The 18,257-nt window shown below is 46.8% G+C and overlaps 1 protein-coding gene across 1 annotated transcript; it reads left to right on the top strand.

Annotated features, from left to right (window-relative positions):
• Positions 1–5,851: 5,851 nt before the first annotated feature.
• LOC119388277 (uncharacterized) lies at positions 5,852–17,269 on the top strand. The gene is made up of 9 exons (XM_049414297.1): positions 5,852–6,131; positions 6,285–6,462; positions 7,017–7,133; positions 7,406–7,504; positions 7,619–7,723; positions 7,837–7,941; positions 8,271–8,336; positions 8,846–9,050; positions 17,175–17,269. The coding sequence occupies exons 1-9, from the start codon at positions 6,061–6,063 to the stop codon at positions 17,267–17,269; spliced, it is 1,041 nt and encodes a 346-aa protein (XP_049270254.1). The 5' UTR covers positions 5,852–6,060.
• Positions 17,270–18,257: the final 988 nt, after the last annotated feature.

Consider the following 18,257-nt stretch of genomic DNA (forward strand, 5'->3'; position numbering starts at 1 on the left):
TACCGTCGTAAAAGTGACGGGGCCCGTCATAATAGCGACTTAGTTATAGTGACGGGCCCCGTCATCGTAAAGCAGTGACTACGGTGACAGGGCCCGTCAGCGCAGTACCATAGTAAAAGTGACGGGGCCCCTTTACCGCAGATTTTTGCTCGTCTTAGACGCCCTCGTCGTGTGACGTTCGTGGCGTAGTAGTTACTTGTGTAAGGCGATAAAGAAAAAAAAGCGTTCATGGCGTAGTTGGTTGGCGCGCTCTCCATGGAGTGTTAGGGCTGCATGTCGTCAGTTGGATTCCTCCCGTTTTTTCTTCCTTTTTTTTAGGTTATGCGTCAACATCAACGTTACTGCTCTGACGGAGTTATGACGGAGTCATAACTTTTTCGTCAATGTCTGCGGCGGTTAGGCAGCCCTAGCGTTCGGATGATGCGTTCTTCCTAGGCTTGTGCGAATATTCGAGCACTTCGAATATTCGAACTCGCTTCGAAACGAATTTAAATTCTAGGAAATTTCGAAGTATTCGAAATGAACGAATAGACGTATATAAACCACATGTAACCCCCTGTAAAGGTGGTTTCACTGCAGTAGAGGTGTGCTTTACCGTGATGTGCACTTGCACTGCTGGCGGAGTACTTGCCAGCAACGCCTACTTCGAAAACTCGGTTCGAAAGCTTCAATGATCCTCTTCTTCCACCCGGAACACATCGCGAATTCCGTCACACTGGCCATTATTACATTCTTTATTTTACCAGAAAGAATGGGTAAATCATGATGCACTGACGTTGAGAGAGAGAGAGAGAGAAAAAACTTTATTTTTAATATCAGTCAATTACGTCAGGCATTGCCCGTCGCCCCTAGCCGTCGGCCGGAATCCCTTGAGACACGGCAGCAGCAAGGGCTTGACTGATGAGGTCCCGCTGGACGTTGGGGTCTGGGTTGCGGAGCAGGGCCTCCCAGGATTCTAGTGTGTGGGAACCATCGTTCTGACTCGGACATGTCCACACCATGTGGACCAAATTCGCTGCCTCATCACAAAATTTGCACTGGGACCGGAAAACTTCTGGGTGCCACTTGCTGTAAAGTACGGGGTTTGGAAAAACCCCCGTCTGCAACTTTCGCCACATAACCTCGTCTTTCTTATTGAGCGATCTATCCGCACCTGGGTATACTTGCCGATTCAGCCTGTACTGTGTTACGATTTCATGATATGCGAGCATATCCTCACTTCTTTTTCGAAGTTCGGTAACTGGTGAGGTTCCGGGGGTCGACCGGTAAGTGAGACCTGAGAAACATTCGTCATGCTGCCCGCGTGCCACCACTGTGTTGCAGTGAAGGACGTCTTCTTTTTCGCAGGCGCACATTTCAGTTTACCACGAGACCGCCTTTTGTTTTGTTTTTTTCTTGCGCTGGCAGCAGCGAGGCTGGGATGCTTCACTTGTCACTCATTAGTATCGCTACATTGCATTGCCTTGTGGCTCTTAAGGGCCATCGTTTCTGCGGATTTGCGGCTAAATCGGGATCGGGAATTGGCACATGGCACCCAAAGTTTTTGAATTAACCGGGCTGGTTCTCACCGCCGCTTCAAATTATCCACTCAGATTTACATTGCAAAATACAGGGCCATAGAAATTCTTCTAATTATGCGGGATTTCGAAATAAAAGTTCGAATTAATGAGGTTTTACTGTATTACCCTCACATCGATTTATCATTCTTTAAGTTTAAAAGCTTGTTATACCCGCTTATATGCTCTAATTATAGTACATTTTAATTAACATATTTTACAGGTTATCACTTGCATTCAACCGAAAGTCAAATCCCGCTACTACTCAAAGTTGTTTCGAATTCGCTTCGGACCTAAAATATATTACTATTCGCACAAGCCTAGTTGTTCCTATGCGACCTCAGTTCTAATCGAAAATGCTTCCATTTTTTTTTTCTTTTTTCAATATTGTTTCACAATACCGTCCTCAGCTTCCGGCTAGTCAACAATAGTTACTCATTCGTGGTAGCACGGCTCAGCATGGGAGAACGGAGCCCGTTAATTAGAATGTCGCTGCGCCGCTGATGGTCATGCGCTGCGCAGCCAGTTACAGGGACGTCATGGGCGCAGCGAGGACAGCCAGTCAAATCAGCAATGTTCCCTCCGAGATCTCTTTCGACCACGGAAAGCAATTCTAGAAAAAATCCAGGAAGGCTTCAGGTGCAGGTGGCTGTTTTGGTCGGTGGTGCACTTCAGTACGAAAACATTTCGGGGGGGGGGGAAGGGGGCGGAGCAGCGACGCAGCGACATTGGCGGCATGCTGATATGCAGCGTCAGCGGCGCAGCGACAGGCTGATTAACGGGCTCCGCTCTCCCACGCTGAGCCGTGCTACCACGAATGAGTAACTATAGTTGACTAGCCGGAAGCTCGGGACGGCATTGTGAAACAATATTGACAAAAGAAAAAAAAGGAAAAATTTTCTTATTCAGCGCGATTAGAACCAAGGTCGCATAGGAATAGCGCATCATCCGAACGCTGTAGGGCTCTCTAACCGCCGCAGACATGAACGAAAAAGTTACGATTCCGTCAGAGCAGTAACGCTGACGTTGACGCATAACCTGAAAAAAAAAGGAAATAAAAAACTGGAGAATCGAACTGACGACCTGCAGCCGTAAAACTTCATGGAGAGCGTGCCAACCAACTACGCCACGAACACCACACGACGTGGGCGACCAAAAATCCGTCCCTTTTACGACGGTACTGCGCTGACGGGCCCCGTCACCGTAGTCAGTGCCTATATAAACAGCCCGCCGTTAGCATAGCGAAGAACGTGCCGACCGTGACCGAATCGTTTCGCGCTGCGGAGCGAGGGGTCGTAAGTTCGATTCCCGATGACAGAATCTTTACTTGTGGTGTTTTTCTTGGTCCACTGTTAGTCTTTATATTTTACGTCATATCCGTGACGGAAATACGTCAGTGGAGCCGTGTTGGACCCCGGCATAAAACACTCCTGTGTTAAAAGGTGGTTGATCCCTCTGTCATAGGAATCGGTATAACACGAAAGTGAAATGTGTCGTCACAGAAGTAGTTGAATGCTTTATTGCAGTGGTATATCAGACCTTGTACAATATCTATTGTTGTTGGCATACGTAGCACCGCCTGACGTGTACCCACTCAGGTAGACGCCTAGTGGCACATCTCCGTACTGACCACTAACGCCCATGATCATGATTTAACGCTCGCGGTAGCTGATGTTAACATATACGTGGACACCGCATATGGTGAATCCCGCCCAAATATAATATCAACAAGCACATAATAAACACCGATACTCGGTGTGCACTCCAAAACGCCGTGAAACGCGAAGAGAAACGCTACGCGCGTTGTGTCTTCCCTCTAGCCTGGCAGTTAATTCTCACAGGGCGAGCGGGGAACGCGGTGCGACATCCAAGCGAGCGTCGGAGAGCTATTTTTCGATATGGATTGACGCTATGAGCGAGGCTTGTGCTGAAGCCAGCAGCTCGCGGTGTGTTAAACTAACTTTTTTCTCAATTCGTTTCGTTTTGTTATTTCGCACAATAGCGGTTACGCACACCGGCGGCGGTGGCGGCCGCGGACAACTGCGGCGCCAAAAACGGCTGTTGTGATCTCATAACGGCTTTCGCTGTAAATCAGTTCAGAAGAAATATTCTCCGAATCCCGCGACCGGGGATTCGGACCTGCAACCCCTCGCACCGCAGCGCGCCGCGTTAAACGACTCGGCCATGGTTCATATGTCCCTCAGCATAATAATGACGAGCTACTTATATATACCAATTACCACTGGCGGTGCGCAGAGCCAACGTTACTATAGATGGAGAAAGTTGGAAAACTGCACGGGATCGCCACGGAAGCGGCGTGGCCGTTCGCTGTCTCCCAAAAAGTGGGGGCACTGCGATCGTTTTGCGCCCTGTTTACGTGACGTGATAGCCGCGTCGCTGCTTCGTCTGCTCCGCGCGACGCCGGCTGCGCCGCGGAGAGGGTCACGTGACGTGGTCGCAAAGTGATGCCAGCGACATCTGGAATGGACGATGATCTGCGGCCGCCTCCTCGCGCGAGTTTTCCAACTGTCCCCATCCAGCATGGAGGAAGGAATATACTGAGGAGAGGCCCTGACGTCACTCGTTGTGAAGCCGTGGTGAAGCCGGAAGTCGGCCATATTGACTGGGCAAATTCTCCTCTCTTGTTTACATCCGAATGTGAAGCGAAAGGCGCGACTCTCTCTCCGGCTCGAAAAGCACGTGGGCTGCGCGGCGCGCGCGCCGGTGCTATCCGAAACCAACTGAACGGATTTTAACGCGCTGTTCTGCCGCGATACGGCTGACGAAATCTCTCCGTCTGGGTATTGTACTCTTGCACTCCGCTAGTTGCACGTTAAGTTTTTTTTTTATTTGAACAGTTTCTTGTGAAAATAAAGATGTTATGTCGGACCAGCCAATTCATTGCTGCGCAACGAACCAGGCGCCGAAATTTGTACAGCTTCTTTCAGATCGCTTTTCTTTTACGCTTCTCTTTGGGCTTTATGGAACTTTCGGCCAGGCTGTGAGCTAGGCACGGCGATACAAAAACATGTCTTCTCTGCAATAAACCCGGAGGCCCGTAGTTATGCCACTAAAATCGGCGTCGGTGGAGCATGTATACGTGACAGCCCGTTGAGGTTGCGGCGGCCTCCTTGTTTTCACTTCCCTTATGTCCGAAGCGTACTGTTTTCAACGGATATCCCAAAGGCCAGGATTTCATTAGGACGAAGCAGCGAACACCAACTGAAGGTGCGTGAGAAGATGTCTCTGGTGTGGATCACGCGCACTGGTACCTACGGAGAACTTAAAGGCGAGGATCGCGTTAGGACGAAAGCTGGGAAAGCCAGCCGAAGGAATGCGTGGGAAAAGGTCTCCCGGATGGATCACGCGCGGACACAGCCGCCAAGGGCGGCGGGGAAAGCCAGCCGAATGCGAGGGAAGATGTCTCCGGGATAAGTGGCTAGTTATTTGAGAACAGGAGAGAGAAGGCGCTTGTTTCTGTCTCCCTTATCGGGAACATAGCTAAGCGCCTTGCTTGGTGGTGAAGTGGTGGTTCACGCGCGGACACAGCCGCCAAGGATGGCAGAGAAAGCCAGCCGACGGAAGGCGAGGGAAAAAGGTCTCCGTGTCGTCACCGTCAGTAAAGTGAAGGAAACCAGAGGGATGCACATGTACACTTTTCGCTTCGGCTATTTACTTTTCGAATATACATAAAAAATAGAATACACACAGAAGGTACTGTCATCAATATTACATAGCTAATGGCTTATTCGATATTCAACATCGCTAAGTAAGAGTCCAAATCACAAACTAATTTCGCTTCTGCACGTAAAAGACAATAAAGTCCGAATTTACTTCTTTTGTGCTCGAGTCGCGTACGTCTTCCTTTCGCCCAAGCCAAGGTTCGACTGCCCCGAGCTCTAGGTCGTCTTCGTCGAAATCCCTCTCCCGAGATTCCTTGGGGTCAATTGTGGGAGAGGAGCCTTTCCTCCTGCCGCGCCGGTGCGCACGGTGTTTACATTGAACTTTGCGCGGCGCCGGGACCGTGGGGCCCGCGCAGGGGGCAACTTCACGTTCTGCTGTAAGATACGGGGGGCCCGCTCACGGGGGCGGCTTCGAATTCGCACTGTCTGGCGACGTCTTCTTTTGGCGCAAATTCACTTGGCATTTGGTTATTCAACGAAGTCCATTTGAATATGCACACTCATGACACTCCGGGATAATTGCCTGTTTATTAGAGAAAAGAGAAGGCGCTTGTTTCTGTTTCCCTTATCGGGAACATAGCTAAGCGCCTTGCTTGGTGGTGAAGTGGTGGTTCACGCGCGGACACAGCCTTCAAGGATGCCCGCCCGGTTCAAACAGCGCCCGTAAACAAACACAGCATTCCTCCTTTCTTAACGAAAGCAGGATATGATTGTGTACACCTGAGGATTTCGAATAGTACGAGCGGCACGTCTTACTGCGTTGGCACTATCCCTCGAAGCTCCACTGCGAGCACGTCGCTGTGTGCGCGGTCACAGCCGCAATGCCCAGCTGTTGTGTGCCAGGATGCAAGTCGCGCGGCTCACAAGGAGTACCAGCCACCTCCTACCATTTGTAAGTAAATTTACTTATTCGGTGGACGCGTTAGAGTAGAGGCCAAGCGAATTCGCATAGTGGCAATCGTTCTGTAGATTTATAATATAACATGTTATGCTGCGTGTATACATTACTGTGCAATACATATGTTGTGTAACCATCCATTATCAGGTTTCCCAAAGATGCCGTTCGTCGGACAAAGTGGATAGAAGCAATTTGGCCCCCGCATATTCGCCGGGAACCTGCCAAGGAAGCTCATGTTTGTTCGAAGCATTTCTTAGAGGAGCATTTTGATCGCACGTCCGCGTTCAAAGTCCGCCTACGAGAGCATGCAGTTCCTACTCTCTTGGTGAGAATGAATGAACTTTGGAACCGATTTCCGTTCTCTTATACATAGTTCACGATTTATATTTTTCTCTCTCTGGTAAACGATCTTGATACCTGTATGTCGCTAGCATTATAGTGGTAAATGATGGTAAAAAGGATTGACATACAATAAATGTTATAATTCAAAATAAATAAATAAGCAATTAAATAAATAAACAAATTATCATGCACCAGTTCATATCTATTCAGGCTTCCTTCTTTTGACATCACTGACGAAATTATATTTTTCTCTTAAAATTTAACAGCACATACTCATACCTGTTAGTACTCTGTGCACGAATTGGTGGGGTGAAAAAAAAAAACTTAAGGTAGCAATTTCATAACCAGCATCTAGAAATTTAGATATAAACGTGGTAATCAAAAGCAAGAGTTTTGTAAGTGCCTCTTGCATCACGTATACATGGTTAATTTATATTGATATGAAGTAATGCAACCCCTGTGCCATTGTTATTTCTTTTCTTGTTTTATTTTTTACATCCGATCTACAATTGTAATACTAAGTTTTTAATCCCCCAGCTACCTCATCCAGTACAACAAGGTTATAGAGCACCTGATGCAGCAAGCACCGATTCATCCTTTGATTCCCCTCAGCTCATGCAAGGTTGCGCTGAAGGCTTGCTGCTGCTTGCACAGGTAAACACTTCACTTGATCATTATAATATGCTTACAGGCCAAGTTATGCTTGAAGCAGCCACTCAACAATAAAATATTGTGGTTGTACTTGGTGCATTAGAATTCAATGTGTATTTGTACAATGCAATGCAAATAAAGCAATATGCAGAAACTGTGGGAATGACAGTTATATTGCACTCATTCCTCCAGTTTCAATGCCTCGCTTCATCTGTAATGCTTTGTACAGCTTTTCATGAAGGCATTTTTAACTAGCAGTGATATATAACTATCAGGTTGCTGCAACTTCTCATGAAGGCCTCCAAGCTTGCCTCTCCACACCTGCATCGCCTGACTTAGCTGCAGGCTTCCACGGGCAGTCCACACTCCAACAGGTGCACATCACTTTTCCCCTCTCGTTTTTTTTATTATTAAGCTCATTAGCTCACTACTTTGAACACTTTGCTGAAGAGCAAACCACTGAATAGCATAGGTATTCTTGCTTTTAGGAAGCCATGGATATACAGCATGAAAGTGCAGATCCAATCAGTTTACCTGACCCAGATCCCTCCAACCTAAGTGCCAGTCATTTCATCGAGCCAGCACTTGTACAGGTGAAAATTCACCTCTGTTCTACTCATCAGGCATGCTTGTCCTCTGTTATAAGTAAACTGATGTTACAGTTGATGTAGAAGTAAAAATTTCTAACACGTGCTCTTTCTAAAAGACTCCCATGGATATTGGTGAGGAGAGTGAAGCACAGGCCAGCATCGCCACACCAGGTCCATCCGGCCAAGTTGCTGGTATTCAATGGGAGCCGGCCCATGAGCAGGTAAACACACACTTCCACGTGACATAAATGTTGAATGATATACCAAGTGATACCTTCTCTAGCTGAGGCTTTACTAACATAATATGCACTTTCTCTTTAGTTATGTGGTTGCAGTGTCCTGATAAGAAGCAATGCATGTACTAGCCCACCTCAATTTTTCGAGAAGCAGTATAGTTCAATTATTTTAATAGTTCAATTATAGTTCAAAATGCTATTAAGTGTGCAGCAGTACCTCTTAAAACTGGCTATGCAAGCCCCTGTGAATATCAGCATTGTCAGAATTACAAATAACCGTTTTTTTATTAAGATGGTATCATCTACTTCCACAGGAATTACAAAGGCCAGAAGACATGCCGGCACCATTTGAAACACCAAGAAAAAGAAAGCAGGCAAAGGTAAAGAAGATGAACAAATGCAAGCTATCAGACCAAAGCAATGCACGTGTATACATCAAGAGTAGCACAACCAGTCCCAATATTTAGTTCAGTAAACTAATAAAATAACAAGACAAGAAAGGGTGTTAAAGTCATAATTTGATCAAAGCAACGCATGCAAACTGTACATGCCATGTTTATCTGCATGACATACAAATCAATTGATGACTGCAATATTAAATGACGAATGACCTGTGCTCCAAGTTATAGAAAATGGTTGGCTAATATCGATGAGGTCTTTTTAGAGGCGACCAAGATATGATAGTACAAGGTTGTCCTACATTTGAATGTTTTAAATACCATAAGTGCAAGTGTCAACAGAAGGAGCAGGAATAAGGAAAAATTATGGCTCAATGTCCAAATTCCCTGGCTCAGTCATATTGTTATTAGAAGTGTTTCAGCCTTTCACAAGTGACGCACGTTACCACCTGACAAGTTAGTGTTTTGTTCTATCTGGTTTTGCATTGTAGGTCGACACCCCTGAAAAGGCTTTTTTGCGAGCTCGCACAGCAAGACTTGCCTCAGAGCAGCAAAGATCAAGGAAAGCAATCAAAAGACTTCAGCAGTCCAAGAGGCGCCTTAAAAAACAAAATGCCGAATTGAAATCAGTTTTGAAAACACTAACCAAAGAAAACATTTTGCTCAGAGAGCAGGTTTCAGTGCTTGACACTCTAGGTGCAGCAAATCAGCATCTTTTGAAACGACAGATCGCAAAACAGACAGGACAACACCCCCGAAAGTATTCACCTGAGCTAAGGGCTTTTGCTCTTACCTTGAACTTCTACTCTCCTCGGGCATATCAATATGTAAGGGAAGTCTTTGACACATGCCTGCCACACCCTCGAACATTAAGAAAATGGTATGAGAGTGTTGAAGGAAAAGCGGGATTCTCTAAAGAGGCTGTGACTGCATTAAAATTGAAATGCTTAGAAACTAGCAGTCGAGGACATCAAGCTGTATGCAGCCTCATAGTTGACGAGATGTCAATTAGACAGCAGGTACAGTGGCAAAGCGGTCACTTTGAAGGCTATGTAGACATGGGCGCAGGAACCGAAGGTGACTGCTTGCCACAGGCAAAAGCCGCCTTCGTGATAATGGCTGTCTCCATTAATGGCCATTGGAAAGTTCCTCTTGGCTACTTCCTAGTTGATGGCTTGTAGGTGAGCAGCGAGCGAACTTAGTTAAGCAGAGCTTGCTGACAGCTCATGAAGCAGGGGCCATGATTGTTTCTCTGACATGCGATGGTGCGCCAGCTAACATTGCAATGCTTCAAGAATTAGGTTGCAATTTTGCAGATATTCAGAACCTTCAAACAACCTTCAAGCACCCAGCTACTAACGAACCAGTTGCAGCTTTTCTTGATCCCTGCCACATGCTAAAGCTGGTGAGAAATGCCTTTGCACACCACAAATATTTTATTAACCAGGATGGAAAAGTTGTATCGTGGGCGCACATAGAAGCACTTCATGACTTGCAAGATAAGGAGGGAGTGCATCTGGCAAATAAGTTGCGAAGGGCTCACATCGAGTGGCAAAGGCAACCAATGAAGGTCCGCCTGGCAGCCCAGGTGATGAGCCTATCCGTGGCAACAGCAATTGCTGAATGTAGGGCAATGTGCTTGAGAGGATTCGCAAATTCGGAGGCAACTGAGGAATTTTTAGTGATTATTAATAACCTCTTTGACATACTCAATTCCCGCAGCATGCATCAGGGAGGGTGGAAAAAACCAGTCAATGAACAGAATGTAAATAACATCAAAGAATTGTTTGACAGCACAATACGATACCTTTCCCTCTTGAAAGAGCCTGCAAACAGAAGAAATTTAATAGAAACGGGGCGGAAAACTGGCTTTTTGGGCTTCATAATATGCATGAACAGTCTGTTAGCCATGTATGATTTTCTCATTTGTAAAAAGAAGATACTAAAGTACATTCCTGGGCATAAAATTTGCCAGGATCATTTGGAATTATTTTTTGGCTTAATTAGAGCACATGGAGGGCACAACGACAACCCGACATCCCAACAATTTCAAGCAGCATTTAAAAAGTGATCGTCCAAAATGAACTGTCTGATGTTGTTTCTGGCAATTGTCAAGTGCTGGACCGCATAACTATACTGTCATGCAGCTCAACCAAGAGGCATTCAGCAACAGAACTGCTGAATGCCACCATTCAGAGGAGGCAGCTCTTGTCTGAAGAGACCGTTGAGCATAGTTATGTAGTCAGCGAACATGATTACTGTGCATCATTCGAACACATAAGTGATTTTGGAAGTCGGGCTGTTGCCTACATTGCTGGCTATGTGGCAAACAAGCTGGGCTCAAAGCTGATGTGTGCCCATTGTAGTGAAGCATTGTTTAGCACTTCAGGTGCAGCAGACACTGCATTCATTCAAAGGAAAAGCAGGGGGGCGCTTCACTACCCATCTAAAAGTGTCCTTGAAATTTGCAAGAAATCAGAATCTCTTCTTCGATGGGCTGTGCACATGAAGATGTTAGCATCAAGATCACTCTTGCAGGACCTTGTACTCCAAGTGCTTGAATCACTGCATCATAAACAACTCTTTGCAGAACTGCACACACACATGTTTGATAATTCACCACTGGAGAATCACTATGTCCATCTTTTAAGAAGTGTCGCAGAGTCTTACTTGAATGTGCGCCTATATCATGTCGGTAAGCAGACAACGCAAAGTTTTCACAGCAGTCAGGTGCGCCAAATGTTCACAAAACTGACCCAGTTTAAAGGGCAATAGCATTCCATTCGAACATTTAATTGGCTAAGTAACAATATCGTTTTTTCTATCTTCCCTATGTCTCTGCTATCTGCTTTTGTAGTCCAAATCAATGTTTCTTATGTGTGATGATGCTCTTATGTGTGATGCCCTAACGTCTAAATGCAGCTGAGTATACTGAGATGTTCTGTGCTTGCCTCTCGTTTCAATGCACAATTAATCAATGGATATGTTTATAATTGGATGAAATGACTATGGCATCCCACACCTGAATGGGTGTAATGCACCAAAACTGTGTTTTGGGTACACTTTATGTTCATTACACTGAAATGATCATGTGCCCTTCTCTCAGAATTAAGCCCACAGAAGTCTAACACTTGTGTGTACTCCCTATTGTATTGGTATTCATATTGCACACCACTTCTTACTACAGGTTGGCGAACTCACTCATGAGTCCACTCACTCAGAGTCGAGCCGCGAGTCTGAGTAAGTCTGCGTGAGTAATATTTTGGTGAGTCCGAGTGAGTCCGTTTGAAGAAAATTTTCATGAGTGTGAGTCCGAGTAAGTTAGGCTCAGGAAAAAAGTTTGGCGAGTCTGAGCGAGCCCAAAGCACAAGATATATTTCTTTAGTGAGTCTTGAGTGAGTTCCACTGTTTTTGCCGAGCTATCTACTAGTCTTCAGCATTACTATCAGCATTACCTGAATTCACGTTTATACTCACGTCTACTCAAACCTATTCCAAAGCAGTGACGTTCATGCCCCATTTAAATGTTTATTGATCAGAGGCGCGAATTGCGGATGGAGATGCCTTCACCTACCCACCTCGCCAACTCTTCTAGGGAAGTTCTTGATAAACACATCTTATGTTTTTATCCTTTCAAGAAAAATGACTGTACTGGTTTGCGAGCACTCACTATTCGAAGGTACTGTATCAAAAGGTGCCCGGAAGAGCACCGATAACGTGAGGTATTGGCGTTAAAGAGCAGTGACAGCATGGTTGAAAAAGCTAATTCTAGGCTAACTCATGAATAAACTCACTCGGAGCTTAGTCAGACTCGGATCAGGCTGTGAGGGGTGAATTTGACTTCGGTGAGTCCGGTTGAAGAAAATTTTCGTGAGTGTGAGTCCGAATGAGCCCTAAGCGCAAAAAATATTTGATAAGTGAGTTTGAGTGGGCTCCACAAGTTTTGCTGACCTATGCTTCTTACATCCGTATTCAGTCTCTAATTTGCATTTGAATGGTACACCTACACCCTCCCCGAAGAAGGCTTGAAATACATGCTGCCAATGCTCAACAAAAGTGATTCTTTTTTTGTTTTTAAAGACTAACAACGTGACAGATTTTTCGGATTGCTATAGTCACAAATATTTGTGGTAAAATATTTTTGCACGTCACTGAATTGTAGATGTACTGCTCGATGTGTACTTCACAATTTTCCTCCGTACTTGTACTTGTCATAAGTGTCATTAAAATGTGTTTTGCTCCTTCTGTCTTGAGTTCTAAAATAATTTGGTCACCATCGTTCGAACGGCTTTGTCCGACGCGCATTCAACGAGGTGCACCTGGTGACCTTGTGCAGGTGTGAGTAGACATTTTAACGAGTTTTGCTCTAATACAGACAATACTGCGAAAAGCGAGCATCTTAAGCGAAGCAGAACAGGTAATTTAATACGCACAAGCATGCCGTAACTGTAAAGGAACATGAAAAACAAGGTTCAATTACAGTCTTGAATAAGGAACTGCGGGCCGCAAATGCATCGTCCGCTGTCATAATTACCAACACCGCATACCTGTCACTGACCTGCAAGGCATTCATTGAACAGAGGCTGGAGCACAGTTGCTATCTTCTATGATGGCTCTTCAGCATGATTTTGCTGGACACTGCAAATCCAAAGTAAGTACGTATACGCGCGCTCGTTCCACGCTTTCTAGTTCAGAATTCTGGTTACAGCCACCACCGGGAGAACACCGCGTAGCTAACAATGCGGCACAAAGAATGGATGCTGTCGTACAACTGCAGCACGCCACGGTTAGGTGCGAGGCCCACGAAAACGCGCACACCGCCGCTGAACCGCCGGACCGATGCCGCACCGCACCACATCAATAACAAAACGCCGCCATTGTGCCCAGTGAATATGGCCGCCATGACGTCATTTCCTCCACACTTTTCCCGCAGCGCGCCGGCTGGGCATGCCCTCTCCTCTCTTTCCTTCCTCCGTGCCATCCAGTAACGTTGCGCAGAGCTTGGAGGCGCTTCAGCGTGTTCTCCTTATTATTCGCGAGATGGCGCGAAGATTGCGCTTCAAATAGGGTGCCTTGATGCGCGTTTTGTTGCGCGTTTTGTCCAGGGTGAGGACATCTGCGGCGTCTACTGCGGCGCGGCTGCCATATTTTAGCCCACGGCTTTTTACCGGCGTCTCACCCCTCTACGGCAGCTGCGCTGAGAGGCACGAGACGCGGGGCAAAAAATGACGTCGTGGCGGCATCAGCCCCTTCAAAGAATGGCAACACCCTAAGGGGGGCGCACACATCGAGGCACACTAGCTTCAAAGGTCGTTGCCCCGTCATTTTTCGCCGGAGTTGTGATGCGCAAGCGCGTCCTAACTGTACCACCTGTACTTTGCCTTACAGGGCGTGGTCGCCCATGCTCGCGCGCTTATATCGTGAGCAGGCGGTTTTTGCATACCTCTTGTGCTTTCACTGCAAAGTTTGCGTTGAAGATATAGAGCGCACGATGATCACTTCTGTTGAATTTCCCGCGTTCAGCCCGCAAGAAGAGGAAGACGAGTTTTGGGCCAGCGAGCGCGTGCGCTCGTTCTACCCAGGGAAGAAGGAGCCATCTTTACGTTCTGGGCTCATGCAGACGCTAATAAACGTCTGTTTGAGCTTGTAAGTCCGCGTCGGCTGTTATTTGTGCCACATATTTTACATTTGGTGCCGAAACCCTCGCGGACTTACAAGCTCAAACAGACGTTTATTAGCGTCTGCATGAGCCCAGAACGTAAAGATGGCTCCTTCTTCCCTGGGTAGAACGAGCGCACGCGCTCGCTGGCCCAAAACTCGTCTTCCTCTTCTTGCGGGCTGAACGTGGGAAATTCAACAACTTCACTCGCTGCAGCGGCCGCGTTTGTGAAAGGAATGAGCTGCTAGCTTGAAGAGCCAAAGAAGGGGTTAGTTGGTTGTGCATAGTCGACACTTGCAGCGTGCTCCTCAAACACACAGTAACAACTGTGACAGTTAGGTCGCGCTCGTCCTGTGTCTACCTGTGCGTTCTTTTCGTGCGTCCTTCTTCGCGTTTGCGCAGCGCGCGAGAAACATCGAGCTGCTTGCCGTTCTTCGCGGGACATTCCAATTTGTTGCCCTCGCATTCACTGCTTCGCCCTTGCGGCTACACGGTGACATTTTCATTGATTTCTTTATTTGCATCTACCTCGAATTTTCGCTCACGGACAACGGTGACTTTTCGCTCCCAACCAATGACCCTGACGCCGCCGACACCAGAATTTCTGCGAAACGAACTCTTTAACGCCATCGCGTAAATATGTTTAAGGTTCTGGAGACCATGAATGGGTCTGCAGAAGACCTACAGTGTTGATAAATAAATGAATTCGCGCAAATCGCGCTCCGTATACATACTCATGAATTAGAGAATATGCAAGCACACTGAAAGTCCTTTTATATTCATCAAAGCTTGTCCCACAGCCCAGCCCATGCCGAATTCTCGGCGTTTCTCGAAGATTCCTCTTCCGGAAACACGTTGCACATAAGCCCACGTAGACTGTAGCGCTGGCTAGGGTTTCCCTTCGGCTGTCGACTAATTACATACCTCTTCTCGGTACTGCTCTCTGAGAGGCCTGTCACTTCCTCACATCCCTTCTTCACTGCCCGCACTGCGTCATCTCACAGTACTTCTTTCTATACCGACTGACATACCACACTCTAAGAAAAAAAAAGAGTATGCGTGACTCTCTTCGGAGAGTTCTGACTTGCCACGTATAGGACTCTCTTTAAATAGTCACGGTGACTCTCTTGGTGGGTCAGGGTCGGCTCGCTCAAGGATAGTCCCCTGACCCTCTAGGAAGAGTGCAAAGACTCTCATCGGGAGGATCACGTTACCACTTATAGGGAGTCAGACGACTCTTGCCGCTAACGCTCCTAGGGGGGTCAAGGGACCCACACCGAAGCATCAAGCGACTCCACAAGTATTTTAAGCTACTCATTTGATCCTTGCTCTACTTTTGCGCGACTACTGTTGAAAATAGGGGAGTATTCATTTTAAGCAAGTCCAATAATACTTGCCGTTCGGCCCAGCGACTGTAAAAAAAGAATAGTTCAGTTCTAGCATTATTTCAATAAAACTCGTCAAAACAACACATATTTTCCAGCAAAGTTATATAGAAAGCGCGAAAAGATGGTCTGTGATTTCAGATTAAGAAGTTTGGGTATTCCTCATTTACATGCTTGTATGAGTATAGCCAACTAAAATGTGTGACTGTGATGTCCACAGTGTCATATGGTGCTAAATGAACAGCAGAAATCGCCATCATGTTTCCATATTTATTCCTTGTGATTAAGAATAAATCAAAAAGTGGTGACGGCTTGAGGCATCAGACTTGTGGCTTGCTAGGTTGTCGCTCCTGTCCAGCGTGAGCACATGAAAAACGGTATCTGAAAAGCAGAACGTGATATTATGATGAGAAAATGAAATTGCAGTAAAGGTTTGCAAAACCTACATAATAAGTGGTTCACACAGACATAATAAAGGCTAACAACAAAACAACAAAGCACATCCTCCGGCAGCCAGGGGCATACCGTGAGCGGTTATTGACCGCATGTTTTACAAACGTAACCCATCCTTAAATGCTCAGATAAATAGATGCGAGTACTAGGGCCCGAACGACACCCAGCGCGTGCGTACGCCGTCTACGTCGAGATCAGACATGTCATATGCTAGAATTAGCGCACATAACTCCCACAATAACGTACACTCACTCGATTCTGTTATAGCGCCCAACGTCATCGCAGTGTATGCAAACCACGAAAACAGCAAACAGAAACGAGGGAAAAGAGTGCACGCCGGCGGCCGCAACAACGCGCGCCGTCGAAATTCCAGAGCTTTTTCACTTTACCGGCGAGGCGTGTCCAACTTGAATGACTACCGCGTAGGTTCTGGAAGCCGCCGTACTATATCTGCACCTCAAACTACCGTCTTTAAGCCAACAAAAACCATTACATATACTGCGTCTGAGCGTTCTGTACACAGACTTTTTTTTTTCCACGTTCCCACGCGTGGAAGCACGCTGTACACTCAATGCGTCGATGGAAATGTTATTATGAAGTAGACTAAAGTGCATCTCAAAACGACATCTTGCACCTTCAGTAGTGCAGACACGACGTGCGATCAGCAAGAAATGACCCTCGATTATTGTTTCCATCGCTCACTTTATGGGAGCTTGTACAGCAACGCGCATAACGGTGGCAACTCATTAACTGACAGCTTTAGTTGGGCATCCGAAACAGCCCCGCGGATACAGGCTACTGTTGGAAATGGCTGGCAGGTTCCGCAAAGTTGCTGCAGACGCCCAGCTAAAGCTGTATAATTAGTACCTACGAAAGCAGTACACTCACCGTTAACTGGCACCCGTTGTCGGTGTCCGCAGCTCCATGAATATTCCGCCCTCCAAGCGTCACTTCGTGCACGGCTCGAGCCGGCGTCAACATCACCGAAGACGCGCAACCTACGCAACCACGCAGCGCATTCCAATAGACCAGGAGACTGAGACGACTGAGAGAGGAGAGCGGCGCGCCACCCCGGCGCCAACCCCGTCTACGTTGCCGAGCAAGGCGCCACAACGGCGCCAAAGGGCGAGCGTGCGATATGTATGGCGTATACGGCGGCTCTTCCGTATACCGAAGCCAATCGAAACGCGCTTCAGGAGGGTCCAGTGACTCCTTCCCAAATGCGAACTCTCTTTCTCTGACTGTACCTTCCAAAAGGGGTCAGATGGACACCCGAAGAGAGTCACTGTTCCATGACCCTCTTTTGACTCTCTTTTTTCTTAGAGTGCACCATCGCCATGCACCCATATGGTGTAGCGCTCGGCTTCGACATCCTTCGACACGACTCATCCGTGTCTAGCACAGCGGAGGCTTGGTAAAGAGCGAGGCCTTTGTCGCGTGTTCGTTTGGCGTCCTTGCTTCACGTTGCGTCATATTCGAATTTCTCGATTGTTCTAGACTTTCCGCAAGCGATTGGTTCGAAGCACGCTACCTATTCTCTTGCATGCGTTTCTCCGGCGGCAGGGTCAGGATGTGTAGCATCGACGTCTTGTGATGATTGTTTTTATGAAAGGAGCTGTTAAGTGTTTTCTTTGCGCCGCGCCATGCTCGCAAAAGAATTTGGCAGATTCCACGTACAGTGGGAATCGATGTCATGCAAAGCATCCGGCGGGAAGGTGACTAAGGCTTAACTTTTTATTGAGCGAAACGTTATGGAATGACGCTGAAGATATGTGCAAATGCTATACACAAACACATATGTTGAAGAGTCGCATATATGCTATATAACCAGTTGTCTACAGTTGCGTAACGATGCCAACAGCAACATGGTTATTACAAACACCAGAAGCGGTAACCTGATATGTAGTGCTTATACTTCTCAGTTATGACGGAGAACGTGCGCACGTTTCACGAACCCGTGTGCATGTGTGCAAGGGTTCTTGACAGTTCTTGAATAAGTTCATCATCGCAGTGATCAATCAGCACGAGCAGCTGGACAACACTTGTAATCGGATCAGGTCGTTCGTGATCGAGGCGATGTGGGGTCTATGTGCAGTGAAATATGAATTATAGTACATCTGTTGGAAATCGCGGATGCCTCTTACGAAGAAATGATCTATGGCGCCTGCTGTCATGGACGACGTCGAAACGAGGTCTCATGATGCCCAGGCCGCATCGAAAAGATCTTTTATGTAGAGTAAGAAGCAGACATTGTTGCGTTTTTATGCATCAATGTTCAAGTCATAATATCGATTCTCCAAATGTGTGTGATCTGCCGGAATTTTCAATGTGTATGTTCGCTGTTACTGTGTTGATTGAGACTGTGAATCACCTGTGGCGCATACCCGCCTAACATGAACTGTGCTA

The sequence above is a fragment of the Rhipicephalus sanguineus genome, chromosome 3 (assembly GCF_013339695.2).
Source record: "Rhipicephalus sanguineus isolate Rsan-2018 chromosome 3, BIME_Rsan_1.4, whole genome shotgun sequence".
NCBI classification, from domain to species: domain Eukaryota; kingdom Metazoa; phylum Arthropoda; class Arachnida; order Ixodida; family Ixodidae; genus Rhipicephalus; species Rhipicephalus sanguineus.

Coding starts and splice junctions, on each gene's coding strand:
- LOC119388277 (XM_049414297.1), top strand. CDS start 6,061: ATGCCCAGCTGTTGTGTGCCAGGATGCAAGTCGCGCGGCTCACAAGGA. Junction 6,132..6,284: donor CCAGCCACCTCCTACCATTT/GTAAGTAAATTT, acceptor ATCCATTATCAG/GTTTCCCAAAGATGCCGTTC. Junction 7,505..7,618: donor GGCAGTCCACACTCCAACAG/GTGCACATCACT, acceptor TCTTGCTTTTAG/GAAGCCATGGATATACAGCA.